This window comes from Haliotis cracherodii, unplaced genomic scaffold (genome assembly GCF_022045235.1).
Source record: "Haliotis cracherodii isolate W230 unplaced genomic scaffold, xgHalCrac1.p SCAF_2, whole genome shotgun sequence".
Classification (NCBI taxonomy): domain Eukaryota; kingdom Metazoa; phylum Mollusca; class Gastropoda; order Lepetellida; family Haliotidae; genus Haliotis; species Haliotis cracherodii.
The window spans coordinates 41947849-41960806 of record NW_027266275.1 but is presented as its reverse complement, the minus strand read 5'-3'; the positions used below and the strand labels follow the sequence as shown (position 1 = coordinate 41960806).

The 12958-nt window shown below is 40.2% G+C and overlaps 1 protein-coding gene across 1 annotated transcript in view; it reads right to left on the bottom strand.

The window, feature by feature from the left end:
* Positions 1 to 12958, bottom strand: part of LOC139468116 (myosin-2 heavy chain-like) — a 49739-nt gene that overhangs the window by 21674 nt on the left and 15107 nt on the right. Inside the window, exons 3-7 of the mRNA XM_071249856.1 lie at positions 3752 to 4446; positions 2944 to 3046; positions 1578 to 1753; positions 693 to 827; positions 116 to 288 (exon numbers count right to left, since the gene is read on the bottom strand). Of these exons, the coding sequence (XP_071105957.1) occupies positions 116 to 288; positions 693 to 827; positions 1578 to 1753; positions 2944 to 3046; positions 3752 to 4446 (1282 nt within the window). The remainder of the gene's footprint in view (positions 1 to 115; positions 289 to 692; positions 828 to 1577; positions 1754 to 2943; positions 3047 to 3751; positions 4447 to 12958) is intronic.

Sequence of the window (12958 nt, the reverse complement as noted above, 5' to 3'; positions counted from 1 at the left end):
AATTCGGGAGGAAGCCTAAACGCAGGCTTTTTACAATTTTAGACAATCCCACATGCGAATGGGGAGAAATCTAACCTCATCTATTTCTATTACGACATTGTATCTATAAACGTACTTTGAAAGGAAATCCGCGGGGTCAATCAGTTTTAGAATATCCTTGTCCACCAATCCAGTGGAGAGGAAATCATCCACATCCTCTCCCGAAAGCCTCGACGGGTTGCCTTTTTTCCTGAGGATGTTCTGGTTCATTCGTTTCTTCTCAAACTCCTCCATGTCCTGAGCCGCCTCCTGTTCTCAGCAAACATACTTTGTGCATTGTCTTTGTGCAGGCAATAGATAACATCTACTCATGACGAATATGCACCATTTTTAAAAGAATGTCGAGAGTTTTGACTTTTCCTTTATAATCGATTTTTCGTACATACCTCACGTCAAATTTCGAGTTCAGAATTTATTTTCTTAAGTTAATGAAATCGTACAATTCCCAATCCCTCTGATGGGAGATACAACGTGCTTACTTTGGTGGAATGCTAAATGCATTTGCAAAAGTATTCTAATGTCAAAGCGCATCTTAAGTAGACACAATTAAAGAAATTAAAGAAGTTGTTATCCATAAGTTGTGTCTACTTTGTCACCCGTCAACCTTTAAGTAATTCCTATCAAACAATACCAGGGTGTATCAAGATACGTACCCCTTTGACGCTATCACAATTCAGTGGACCATCAAGCTTCTCGTACAGTCGTTGTGAGCCCTTTAGTCCCTTGGAACATAGCTCCGCCCGTTGCTCATTCGTCATGTTTCTTTTCAAATTGGCCAATGTGTCTGGCTAAATGTATAAAGACAATTTGAAACACCTTTAACACGTTACATATACACATGTGTATATTGTTCAAGCCTGGACGATCGTGTTGTGATAGTAGGCGTGTGTCTGCTCGAACAAAATAATGTAATTCTCTTTCATTGTCTCAAAGACAAGTAGAATCTAAGAGCTTCAGATCTTATGAATTAGCAAAATGAAGCAATTCCCTAGACTGTCACTAGTTATTGTTTCTTTGTTTGTTGTTCAACGCTGCACTCAGCAATATTCCAGCTATATGACGGCGGTTTGTAAATAATCGAGTCTGGACCAGACAATGCAGTAATTGAAATCATAAGCATCGATCTACGCAATTGGGATACGATGACATGCATCAACCAAAGCAGCGAGCCTGACCACCTGATCCCTTTTGTCACCTCTTACGACAAGCATTGGTTGCTTAATATCAATTATTATCCGGATCTTCACGGGTAGTGTCACCAGTAAAACATTGTTACATGCACATGTTAAATTCTGTATTAAGTGGTATTCTTTGACACCATGGCAACCTGTTAAAAGTTGACCTTGTGATCATATTTCACGCCTTGATGTGAGGTATGATGTGGATAGTGCCATCAATGTTCTCCTGCACAAAAGCCCCTGTGTTAATGAATCCTGATGTCAGGCTGCCATTTAGTTTATTTTGCTCCATTTTGCGGGACTAATACATGGTATCTGAGAACATTCCATAACAACTACTGTCCAAGCAACCATACTCACTGTCATTTTCTCGAGCATAGCGTCAGACATGTCACGAATTTCAGCCTTTGACATGGAGGTGATGAGAGTGCTTATGTTCGCAAGAAGGTTCTTTTGTTCCTTAGGCAGCTTTTTATATTCCTCAAGGAACTTTGTCAGGGCAGCTGGATCTGACAGCTCGTCAAAGTCAATGACATCTATAATAGTGACAAAATATATTAGTTTATAGTATAATGGTAGGGTTTTCGGGGGGCTGAAGCAAAGAAAGAACGTTCGAGGAGGGACGAGACCGGTGAAGCACAATCGATGAAAACTCTTTGTATCGCTGCTTAACAAATCATGCAATAGTATTTATCGGAATGGTTTCATTAACGGTGATCGGTATATATTACGTTCTTGCTGCAATGTCCATAGATGTTCAGTGCTATTATTGTTTATTTATGAAGTTTTTCATATTCAAAATTTCCCAATGAATATATCTGGGTGGGTCCTCTGTATGGACTTTCATAAACTAACAAGCTCGATTGGTGTTTCAGTGATTCAACTATGGACATATGTTACAGTGTAAGTGGCAAGTGCCGCATCTAATCCTGACTTGCAATGCAGATGAGACATATACGACAACGGTTCATTCATAAAGCATTCATGCAGTAATATCATAATAACACTGGTCCAACAACATATTTGGGATGTATCTGAGTGAGTGAGTGAGTTGGGTTTAACTCCGCTTTTAACAGTATTACAGTTATACCACGGCGTGTCAGCTTAATATGGGAGGAAAACCCGAAGGGATACAGGTCTCAGACGTTTACCACTTCGGTGAAACCCACGAGCACGAGTATGGTGCTGACAAACCTAGAAACATAATCAGGGCGAACCGGGATTGAATCCACAATCATAGGTTTCTGGCGTGCCCAAGGAACCCAACTCTGCACAGCGAATCGTGGCGCCTTAGACGACTGGGGCACCCGTGCCCACGGGGATGTATCTGAACTTCATGTATCTTGATGACCTTGTTCGTTAAAGCCTCTGGGTAGGACAAGATAACATTTTGCGATATCATGACACATTACATTACAGTTGGGGGACACGGGAGGCCCAATGTCTAAGGCGCCGCAATTCGTTGTGCAGAGTTGCGTCCCTTGGAAATCTATGATCGTTCGAATTCCGTTTCGCCACGATTATGTTTCCAGGTTTGTCAGCACTATACCCGTGCTTTAGGGTTTCATCAAAGTGAAAAACGTCCAAGTCCTACTTTACCTCGTACTTTCCTCCCACATCAAGCTCACACGCCGTGATATAACTGGAATACTGTTCACAGGGCGTTAAACTCACTCGCTCACTCTATTACAGTTGGATGCAGCAATATGGGAAGAGGGTGACCTACCTTTTAGTTGCTGACCGGCTTCCAGAAACTCTTCTTTCCCTCTTTCGTCCAGTCCAAAATCGTCTGGGATGTCGGCAAGTCCCCGAGATATGTCACTGACTGACTGAATGAGCACAAAAACGAATACTGAGTAAAGATGAGACTAAGGGAAAAGATGTGAACACGTTGCTTTAGTGAGTGAGTATGGTTTTACGCCGCTTTTAGCAATATTCCAGCAATATCACGGCGGGGGGACACCAGAAATAGGCTTCACACATTGTGCCCATGTCGGGAATCGAACCCGGGTCTTCGGCGTGACGAGCTAACGCTTAAACCACTAGGCTACCCGACCGCCCCTCACGTTGCTTTAAGATTACTTAGACCTTTTATATCAGTCATTTAGTTCGAAGATTATGTGTGGGTTGTTTTGGATTGAAACACATCTGGATTTATCAGATACATGAGTTCGTAATTCTGTGATGATTCCCATCATGACGTGGGTTCTACTGGTACAATAAGACTAGTTGATAAATGTACACACACACACAAACACACACACACACACACACACACACACACACACACACACACACACACACACACACACACACACACACACACACACACACACACACACACACACTGTTACATTTCAAGTAGCAATATAACGACATTGAAATACTTCTTACAATTAGAGATCAACCCAACATGTGATTATACAACAACATGAGTTCGAGTAGACAAGATATACTAAATTGCACTGGGGTAAAGGTTGTTCAAATTAAATGCTATTTAAGTCACTGTAGTTGTTTTTGTAAAACTGCTTTACCTCTCCAGTTGACGTTAATCCTGCAATTGTTTTCATTTTTTCTCTTTCTTCTGCAGTTAAGTTTCCTGCTTTAAACATGGCTTTCAGCTTCCTCAGTTCATCGTCTCCGAGGACCCCACCGTCCAAAGCAGACTTCAACTCCTCTTGTTCTGAAGCATCCAAATCCATTGCAATTCTTTCGTCTAGTTTATCCCGTTGGTCTTGAGACAGTTTGCCTTCTATTTTCAGAGCTTCTAACTTTGCGATATCGTCATCAGTCAGACTTTCACCTGGCCTTCCCAGTCTAGACTTCAGGGTCTGTTGTGCACCCTCGTCTAAATCCCTCAACGCATCCCTCGCCGCTTCTTCTATTTCCTCTCTGGTTTTTCCCAGATCTTGTGATGTAATTTCATTTCTTTCATCCAGGGCCCATATAATGTGACGTTCAAATGGGCTTAATTGCTGATTCTTTTTAAATTTCCCTAATATCAGTTGCTTAATTTCGTCTGTTACATTTTTCAGGGTGTTTTCAGCGAGCTGAGACTGTTGATCGTCTGTGAGGTTCTCTCTTATCATCGCTAGTTGTTTAATGTCTTCTTCTACGAGTGTTCCAAGTGCAAGTTTTTCAACGAGCGCCTCCTTCTGTTGTTGTGTCATATTTTGCAACGGTGGTTCCTTCTTTATCATTCTGATTGGTGGTTTGGTTTGCGCACAGCCTATTTAATAACAGTCAAAAAATAAATCAACGAAAAATGGAGACCGATGTTTTCCTAAAATAATATGCTGGAACAATATACCACAACAATGTTGAATCATCCCCTTGACTCGTTCACTTGGATAATCAGTTAGTAACCAACAGCATGACATCATCATACAACTATGTGTAGCTATTCAGGCATTTAATATGAACGTTCATAGATGATTGTGTATGTGAATATATGCATATTTTCCATAATGTAACATAGAATATATTTTTTTTCGACGTAGAATATGAAACAATAACCATATGCAAAGCTGATTTTGATAATGTCAAAGTTTCAGCCCATGTTGTCAATCTCAATTGTAAAAGGTCAGGTGAGGTTAAATCGGGTTTAACGTCTCGTTCAAGATCGTTGCATTTATATATCTACGTGCATGTGTGTGTGCGTGCGTGCGTGCGTGCGTGCGCGCGCGCGCGTGTGTGTGTGTGTGTGTGTGTGTGTGTGTGTGTGTGTGTGTGTGTGTGTGTGTGTGTGTGTGTGTGTGTGTGTGTGTGTGTGTGTGTGTGTGTGTGTGTGCTGGTACTTGTCCGGACTAATGCGATTTTGTAGTGTTGGCTCACTGAGATACCATGCCACAGTTTTACATGAATACCCCACACAGACACTGTATACGGACTCCGAGCCGACCAGTCCTTGCTTTACTCCCGTAAATGCAGAGCCCCAGGCAGGGTAAGAAGTACCATCTGTTAACGCGTTTTGGTATGAACCGGCCGGGGATCGAACCCCCGACCTTCTGCTCTCCGGGCAGACGCTCTGTCCACCATCGGCGGCGGTCTAATGGTAAAAGAATACATCATGTATGGAGAAAGAATATCGAGTTGGCGCACATTTTATCATAGATATGCATACAAACATTTTAAGGCTTTGTTGGACATTTTAGAACCAATCAGGTTAATTTACAGTACATCTAAACTAAGGTGTGTTGACATTCCTCGTGTTTCCATCCTTTCGAAAATAAACTCGTATTATTTTTAATATTTACGATTAGGTACTTGAATTCTAATTACAAAAAACTGCACATCATAAACATGCCATAGAGATCATACTCATTCGTCCGTGTCTATGGCAGCACGCAATATGTACAGTATGGATACAGTCGGGATATATACCACGAGAGGAGATATATCCAAATGCTGACTTTTAACAATTTTGCTGCTTTTGATATTATATTTATTTTCCATGGCCCCTTACATTCATTACACTATATTTTTCACACTAGTTAGTGCGATGTTATCTGTAGAGATATACTGGATTTTGAAAGTGCTTGCTTATTTAAATATCTTTAATATCCCTTTCACACAAAGTTCAAAGACAAAGGTTATGAATACGATTCAGGTTGGGGCGACTGAGTTGTTCCCGGCGAACGTCCTCAATCAGTGATGGTATGAGACCATGTAAGACGGGTGACCTTCATGTTATCGTGATGTCACAGTATTTTAAACATCTCCTCGATGCGCTGTCCCCCTGTGCGCCACACACGCCGTATGGCATTACACATGTAGTGTAGTCCAGGCATCGATTGGGTGACGCCCATTGTGTTCCTATAATCTCAGAAGTATAATATAGTTTTCATCTCGGAGGTGCCTAATCGTGTGTATGTATCATTGACATTTACCTCAATCAGAAGAAGATTATCTATGTTAAATGCAGTGTCAGTGGTCTGCTCGTGTTTACACCAGCGTTATTATTTATATCAACCAAGCTGTATAATATTTATTTTCTGAGGTCTTCTCGATAGGCGGTTATCGACCGCCTCCGTGGCCTAGAGGTAGAGCGTCTGCCCGGAGAGCGGAAGATCGGGCTTCGATCCCAGGCCGTTAAAATATGGTACTTGTTGTTACCATGCCTAGCATTAAGGCGCCAGAACAAGGACTGATCGTCTCGGAGTCAGTATGCTGTGTCTGAGTGGGGTTAAACTGTGGCATGGTATCTCAGTGGGATATATACACTCTTCAAAAAAAGAAACGCATAGGTGTTTTGAGAATTCCAATAAGATTGTTTTCCCAGCAGTCGTCATAAAGACAATTCTTATGTTGGATTCCCGTTAATCATGTCATGTTTGTTGTGCATTGAGCGCAAACTCATCTCAAAATGTTGGACCTGTCTTGCGACGTCTACACCGTCAACGACGTGTCCGGAGGTGCAACAGAGTACATGCATGGGATCTCAGGAACTGGCGACGCGTTTGGTTCAGCGATGAGTCACGTTTTCTTCTTCAGTGACGGGATGGAAGACAACGTGTATACCGACGTCGACATGAACGTTTTGCGACGAACTGCGTCCGGCAGGTGGACCTATTTGGTGGAGGGAGTGTCATGGTGTGGGGAGCCATATCCTACACGGGTAGATCACAGTTAGTGGTTGTCCAGGGCAATCTTACAGCAAACCGATACATAGACCAAATTCTGCGTCCTCACCTCCTCCCAACTTTTGACCGCCAGAGGGAGCTGTTCCAACATGACAACGCTCGGCCCCCCACAGCACGTGCAACAGTTAATTTCCTTGTTAATGAGAACATCAATGTCCTTCCATGGCCGTCCAAATCGCCTGATCTCAACCCGATTGAACATTTGTGGGACGAACTTGATCGACGCGTCCGTCAACGTCACCAGCGTCCCCACACACTGGCACAACTCGCCAACGCCTTAATCGAGGAATGGCGAAGAATTCCCCACGAAAAACTCCGACGACTTGTGCAATCTGTGCCAAGGAGTTGTCGAGCAGTGACGGCTGTAAGAGGTGGTGTGACGAGGTAGTGACCATGGCGCCCCCTTGTGGCTACACATGTGGAATGACTGAACTGAATTAATGCTGACAATGACGACAATGCTTTTGTCGATCTCTGTGTCTAATTTCATTTGATTGTGTTCACGCATATTCTGTGTAGATACTTTTACATCCGCTTAATTAATATCCTTGTTTTAACTATGCGTTTCTTTTCTTGAAGAGTGTATAAATTCGGCACTGGTCCGGACTCGTAGAAGCAGACACGCACTCACACGTGCGTATAAGTGCAATAATCTTGAATGTGACGTTAAACCCCATTTAACCTCTCCTCGGGCGGTTTCATTGCATCTTGTATGCCTAAAGTTTGATATAATTATGGTGTCTGCAGTATACATGATCGACAGAAAAGGAATATTGATGTTAAGTAGGTTTTTGCGTTGCTTTTGTTTTCGACAATAATTATCTTAGACAAAGCCATGTTTTCTCGGGTACTGGTGGTGTTACGTTGCTACTAAACATGGAAACCGACGGGACAGGAAATCAATAATACATGAACATAGCAGAGGGTAGATATCAACTGTCGTGTTATACAAGAACATAACAAGACGGTAGATATTTACTGTCGTGTTGTATATGAACATAACAAAAGGGTAGATATCAGCTGTCGTGCTATACATAAACATATCAAGAAGGTAGATATTTACTGTCGTGTTATACATGAACATAACAAAAGGGTAGATATTTACTGTCGTGCTATACATGAACATAACAAGAGGGTAGATATTTACTGTCGTGTTATACATGAACATAACAAGTGGGTAGATATTTACTGTCGTGCTATACATGAACATAACAAGAGGGAAGATATTTACTGTCGTGTTATAAATGAACATAACAAGAGGGTAGATATTTACTGTCGTGTTGTACATGAACATAACAAAAGGGTATATATCAGCTGTCGTGTTATATATGAACATAACAATAAGGTAGATATTTACTGTCGTGTTTTACATGAACATAACAAGAGGGTTGATATTTACTGTCGTGTTATATATGAACATAACAAGAGGGTAGATATTTACCGTCGTGTTGTACATGAACATAACAAGAGGGTTGATATCAACTGTCGTGTTATATATGAACATAACAAAAGGGTAGATATCAACTGTCGTGTTGTGCATGAACATAACAAGAGGGTAGATATTTACTGTCGTGTTATATATGAACATAACAAAAGGGTAGATATCAACTGTCGTGTTGTACATGAACATAACAAGAGGGTAGATATCAACTGTCGTGTTGTACATGAACATATCAAGAAGGTAGATATTTACTGTCGTGTTTTACATGAACATAACAAAAGGGTAGATAATTACTGTCGTGTTATATATGAACATACAAAGAGGGTAGATATTTACTGTCGTGTTACACATGAACATAACAATAGGGTAGATATCAACTGCCATGTTATACATGAACATAAAAAGAGGGTAGATATTTACTGTCGTGTTATACATGAACATAACAAGAGGGTAGATATTTACTGTCTTGTTATACATGAACAGAACAAGAGGGTAGACATCAACTCTGTGTTTGCATGAACATACCAAGACGGTAGATATATACTGTCGTGCTATACATGAACATAACAAGAGGGTAGATATTTACTGTCGTGTTATAAATGAACATAACAAGAGGGTATATATTTACTGTCGTGTTATATATGAACATAACAAGAGGGTAGATATTTACTGTCGTGTTATACATGAACATAACATGAGGGTAGATATTTACTGTCGTATTATACATGAACATAACAAGAGGGCAGATATTTACTGTCGTGCTATACATGAACATAACAAGAGTGTAGATATTTACTGTCGTGTTGTATATGAACATAACAAGAGGGTAGATATTTACTGTCGTGTTATACATGAACATAACAAGAGGGTAGATATTTACTGTCGTGCTATACATGAGCATAACAAGAGGGTAGCTATTTACTGTCGTGTTATACATGAACATAACAAGAGGGTAGATATTTACTGTCAGGTTGTATATGAACCTAACAAGCCAGAAACCTATAATTGTGGGTCCAAATCCCGGTTCTCCCCGATTATGTTTCTAGTCAGCGCCATACCCGTGCTCTTGGGTTTCCCCGGAGTGGTAAACGTCTGAGACCTGCATCACTTCGGGCTTTCCTCCCACATTAAGCTGATACGCCGCGATATAACTGGAATAATTTTAAAAGCGGCGTTGAACCAAACTCACTCACTCACTCATGTTATACAGGAAGGTACCAAGAGGATAGATATCAGCTGTTGTTATACAGGAAGGTACCAAGAGGATAGATATCAACTATTGTTATACAGGAACGTACAAAGAGGATAGATATCAACTATTGTTATACAGGAAGGTACCAAGAGGATAGATATCAACTATTGTTATACAGGAAGGTACCAAGAGGATAGATATCAACTGTTGTTATACAGGAACGTACCAAGAGGATAGATATCAACTATTGTTATACAGGAACGTACCAAGAGGATAGATATCAACTATTGTTATACAGGAACGTACCAATAGGATAGATATCAACTATTGTTATACAGGAACGTACCAAGAGGATAGATCTCAACTTTCTTGATTTACATGAATGTCAACTTTTTCACAAGAAACTTGCAGTATATTTTAAAGTAAGTTCGGTATTTTAAATCTTCTTTGTGGATATTCAGGAAGAATGTGATCTTCTACTCGTGAATATTTTAATTAAAAAAATAATCTCTGAACGACATGGCCTCTGGTTCTGCCTTGTACGCAAAAATCAACCTCGAGCAACCTAGGTTTTGATCTTGGTACTGTTTTATCGATTGTTCTATTATTATTATCATCCGTGACGGTCCTTAGAACTCACGCCACAAAGGTATTGTCACAATAAACACTGTTCAATAAATGAAATAGTCTATGTCTATAGCATCACCAGGTACCACAACACTCTGTATTCAGCATTCCATAAAGCGGGTAGCTAGGAAACATATACAACTTGAGGCAGAAGCATCCTGGTAATTCATTGACAGTGTAAACATTGAAAGCTTTAGAACACCATATTGCAGAAACACAGGCACCAGTCGGATTCAAGATGACTTTATGTTGCTAACTGAATTGTTGTCATAACAGTCTTGTTTCATGTTTACATTTGAAATTGAAGTGCCAGTACATTATTGATAAGGAAGATTGATACGTATAATCTGGCAACCCTCATGTGCTTCGGACAAATGCTTGTATACAATCGTATTGATGAACATAACAAACGCTAAACCCCCATTATTTCAAATGTTTTAAATTCTTCGAAATGTGTTAAAGACGGTATTAAAACAAACGTCCTTGTACAATTTATTGATTCTCGCCTAAATTATAAGAAAACAACTGAACGAGTTTTATCGGGAGCAATTAATATTTTGGTTTCAATGCAGCTACCTATATTGAATATTCATAGTGGATAAACAACGCCACTAACTGAATTCGTTTTCGATTGCTTTTTACCTATGGGAATGAATTCCGAGTTTACATTTGCATGAACTCGACAACAACCGCTGAAACAGAAGAGTCGCGTGTGAACTGTTCCGTGTAGTTCCGGGCGGTTCCCACGCCTAGGTGACCACGTACACGATGTCAAGGACACACACGATCGGCGTGCTATGTAAGCAGACGTCAATTTCAAGTTCATGGCGTACTCTCGTTTTATACCATAACAACAAGACAAATAACAACATTTGCTAGCCACTAAGGCACGTATTAGCAGACGTGTTTCAAGAGGAATACAGAACATGAGTATGACCATATGACCAGCTCTATGAATGTACAATTATGGAATCTATTTCGATGTATGTATATTACATTTTATTATCATATCGCACAATAATTGACAATGTATCATCATAATTCCACTAGGCCTTTTTTTTAAATTAGAAAATGACTTTCACTTTGAGTCTGGCACTTCAAAGAGTTTTAGGACCAAACGGTACGAACGCCGGAGCAACTAATTGTTATGTTTCTTCACTGTTCATATGTGACGTCATGTTTGCACCGAATGCCATAAACCAACCAGCTGTATCGTGAGAAAATACTTCCCCCACAACGAGATTCTAGGAGCCCACGTATGCTACCCACCACCCTGTCTGTTTGGAACTATTGTGGATAGCAGTAACGTCGACGATGACTTTAATCAACCTGATTTGAACGGCATCACCCTCAGATGAGCAGCCTATGTTTCTAACTACGTCAGCCGCAGTGATTATGCGTCGTTATATGTTCATTTCTAGTACAGGACTTCAAAATGTCCGACACGATCAGCGAGATTTCGATTAGGCGATGAATTGGTTGAACATATAAATGGGATTATAAAGATGTGTCGACCATGTGTTGACTTTAATTCATAGACTGCTGCAAATGCTGTCGACTTTCGCTTTTAGTCTGAGCACGGAGTCGATAGTTTTCGTGTGCATTCCTTCATTTAGTCCACTAGTTTGGCAGCAAGGATATTCTTACGAGGGGAACGCAGTGTCAATACATGTATGATATTTAAGTGTCTAAATCACCATAAACAACTGTTCTGTTACTCGTATAACGGAATTCCCAGGGGTTTCTAAAGCCTCGTTGAAGTAGTCCATCATTGTTTACGTCATTTCTAGAATACAGCCTTGCAAGAAACGTCTGAGAGGGAAATACATCACTTTACAGAAATCATGATCACTCCTGTAATGTTTTTTCGGGTCGGTAGATGTCGTGATACACATTGACACACATATAGTCAACCACAAAAGAAACGCGAAGATGTTCGATGGGCGATATCATCACAGAGAAGTGATGTAAAATTATAGTATGAATTACATTTTTAATCAGACAATGTTCCATTCTATTTTAAATGATACCATTCACAAAAACGCAGTTTGCAATAATCGCACGAATTTCATAAAACATGGAATACTCCTTATTACCAGAATGTTTGGGATTCACAACAGACCAATCAGCTGTCATACCTGTTACTGAATGTGATTCAAAAAGACTTTAAACGTCAACGTGACCTTGAATCCAACAAGAAGTTCATGGCATTCAGTCGTACGTGAATTAAATATTTTCCTATAACACTGCCAAGTTTGATATGTTTCTATTGGAAACCTTCATTTTTATAGCATGTTTCTTTTACCACTTCAAATTCGCGTTTCTTTTGGTGTTGAGTATATTTTCTTTCTTTGCATTGTACCCAGAAGGGAACAAACGCAGCATCAATAAAGTAAATACACTCAGCCACTACAACGGAGCGAGCTATTCCGCCAATCAATAATACATCGCTCGTATAGATGTACGTGTCCTCCACAGGTACTTTACCTCCATAGGTATAGCTGAGTTGCCATGGCATCGGAAAACAACCTGTTTGTTTAATGCAACATCTTTTGTATGCTTTGAAAGCGACCACGTGGAACTATGTGCGTTGTAGTACAAGGTATATGTATAAACTTCTATTTATTGTCAACATACATTTATAAATTTCACACAGTAGCGACGTAAGAATGTTTAATGACTAGCGTCAGTAACACAATTTATCACACAACAACAAAATATTAAAAACTCGCTTGTCCAAATGCTTTATGAACAGCCCTGTTTACAATGTGAGTTATAGATTGTGGTAATTGATTATCTTAGGCAGCTAGGGTGATGACGTTTAAAACAATGCATACGT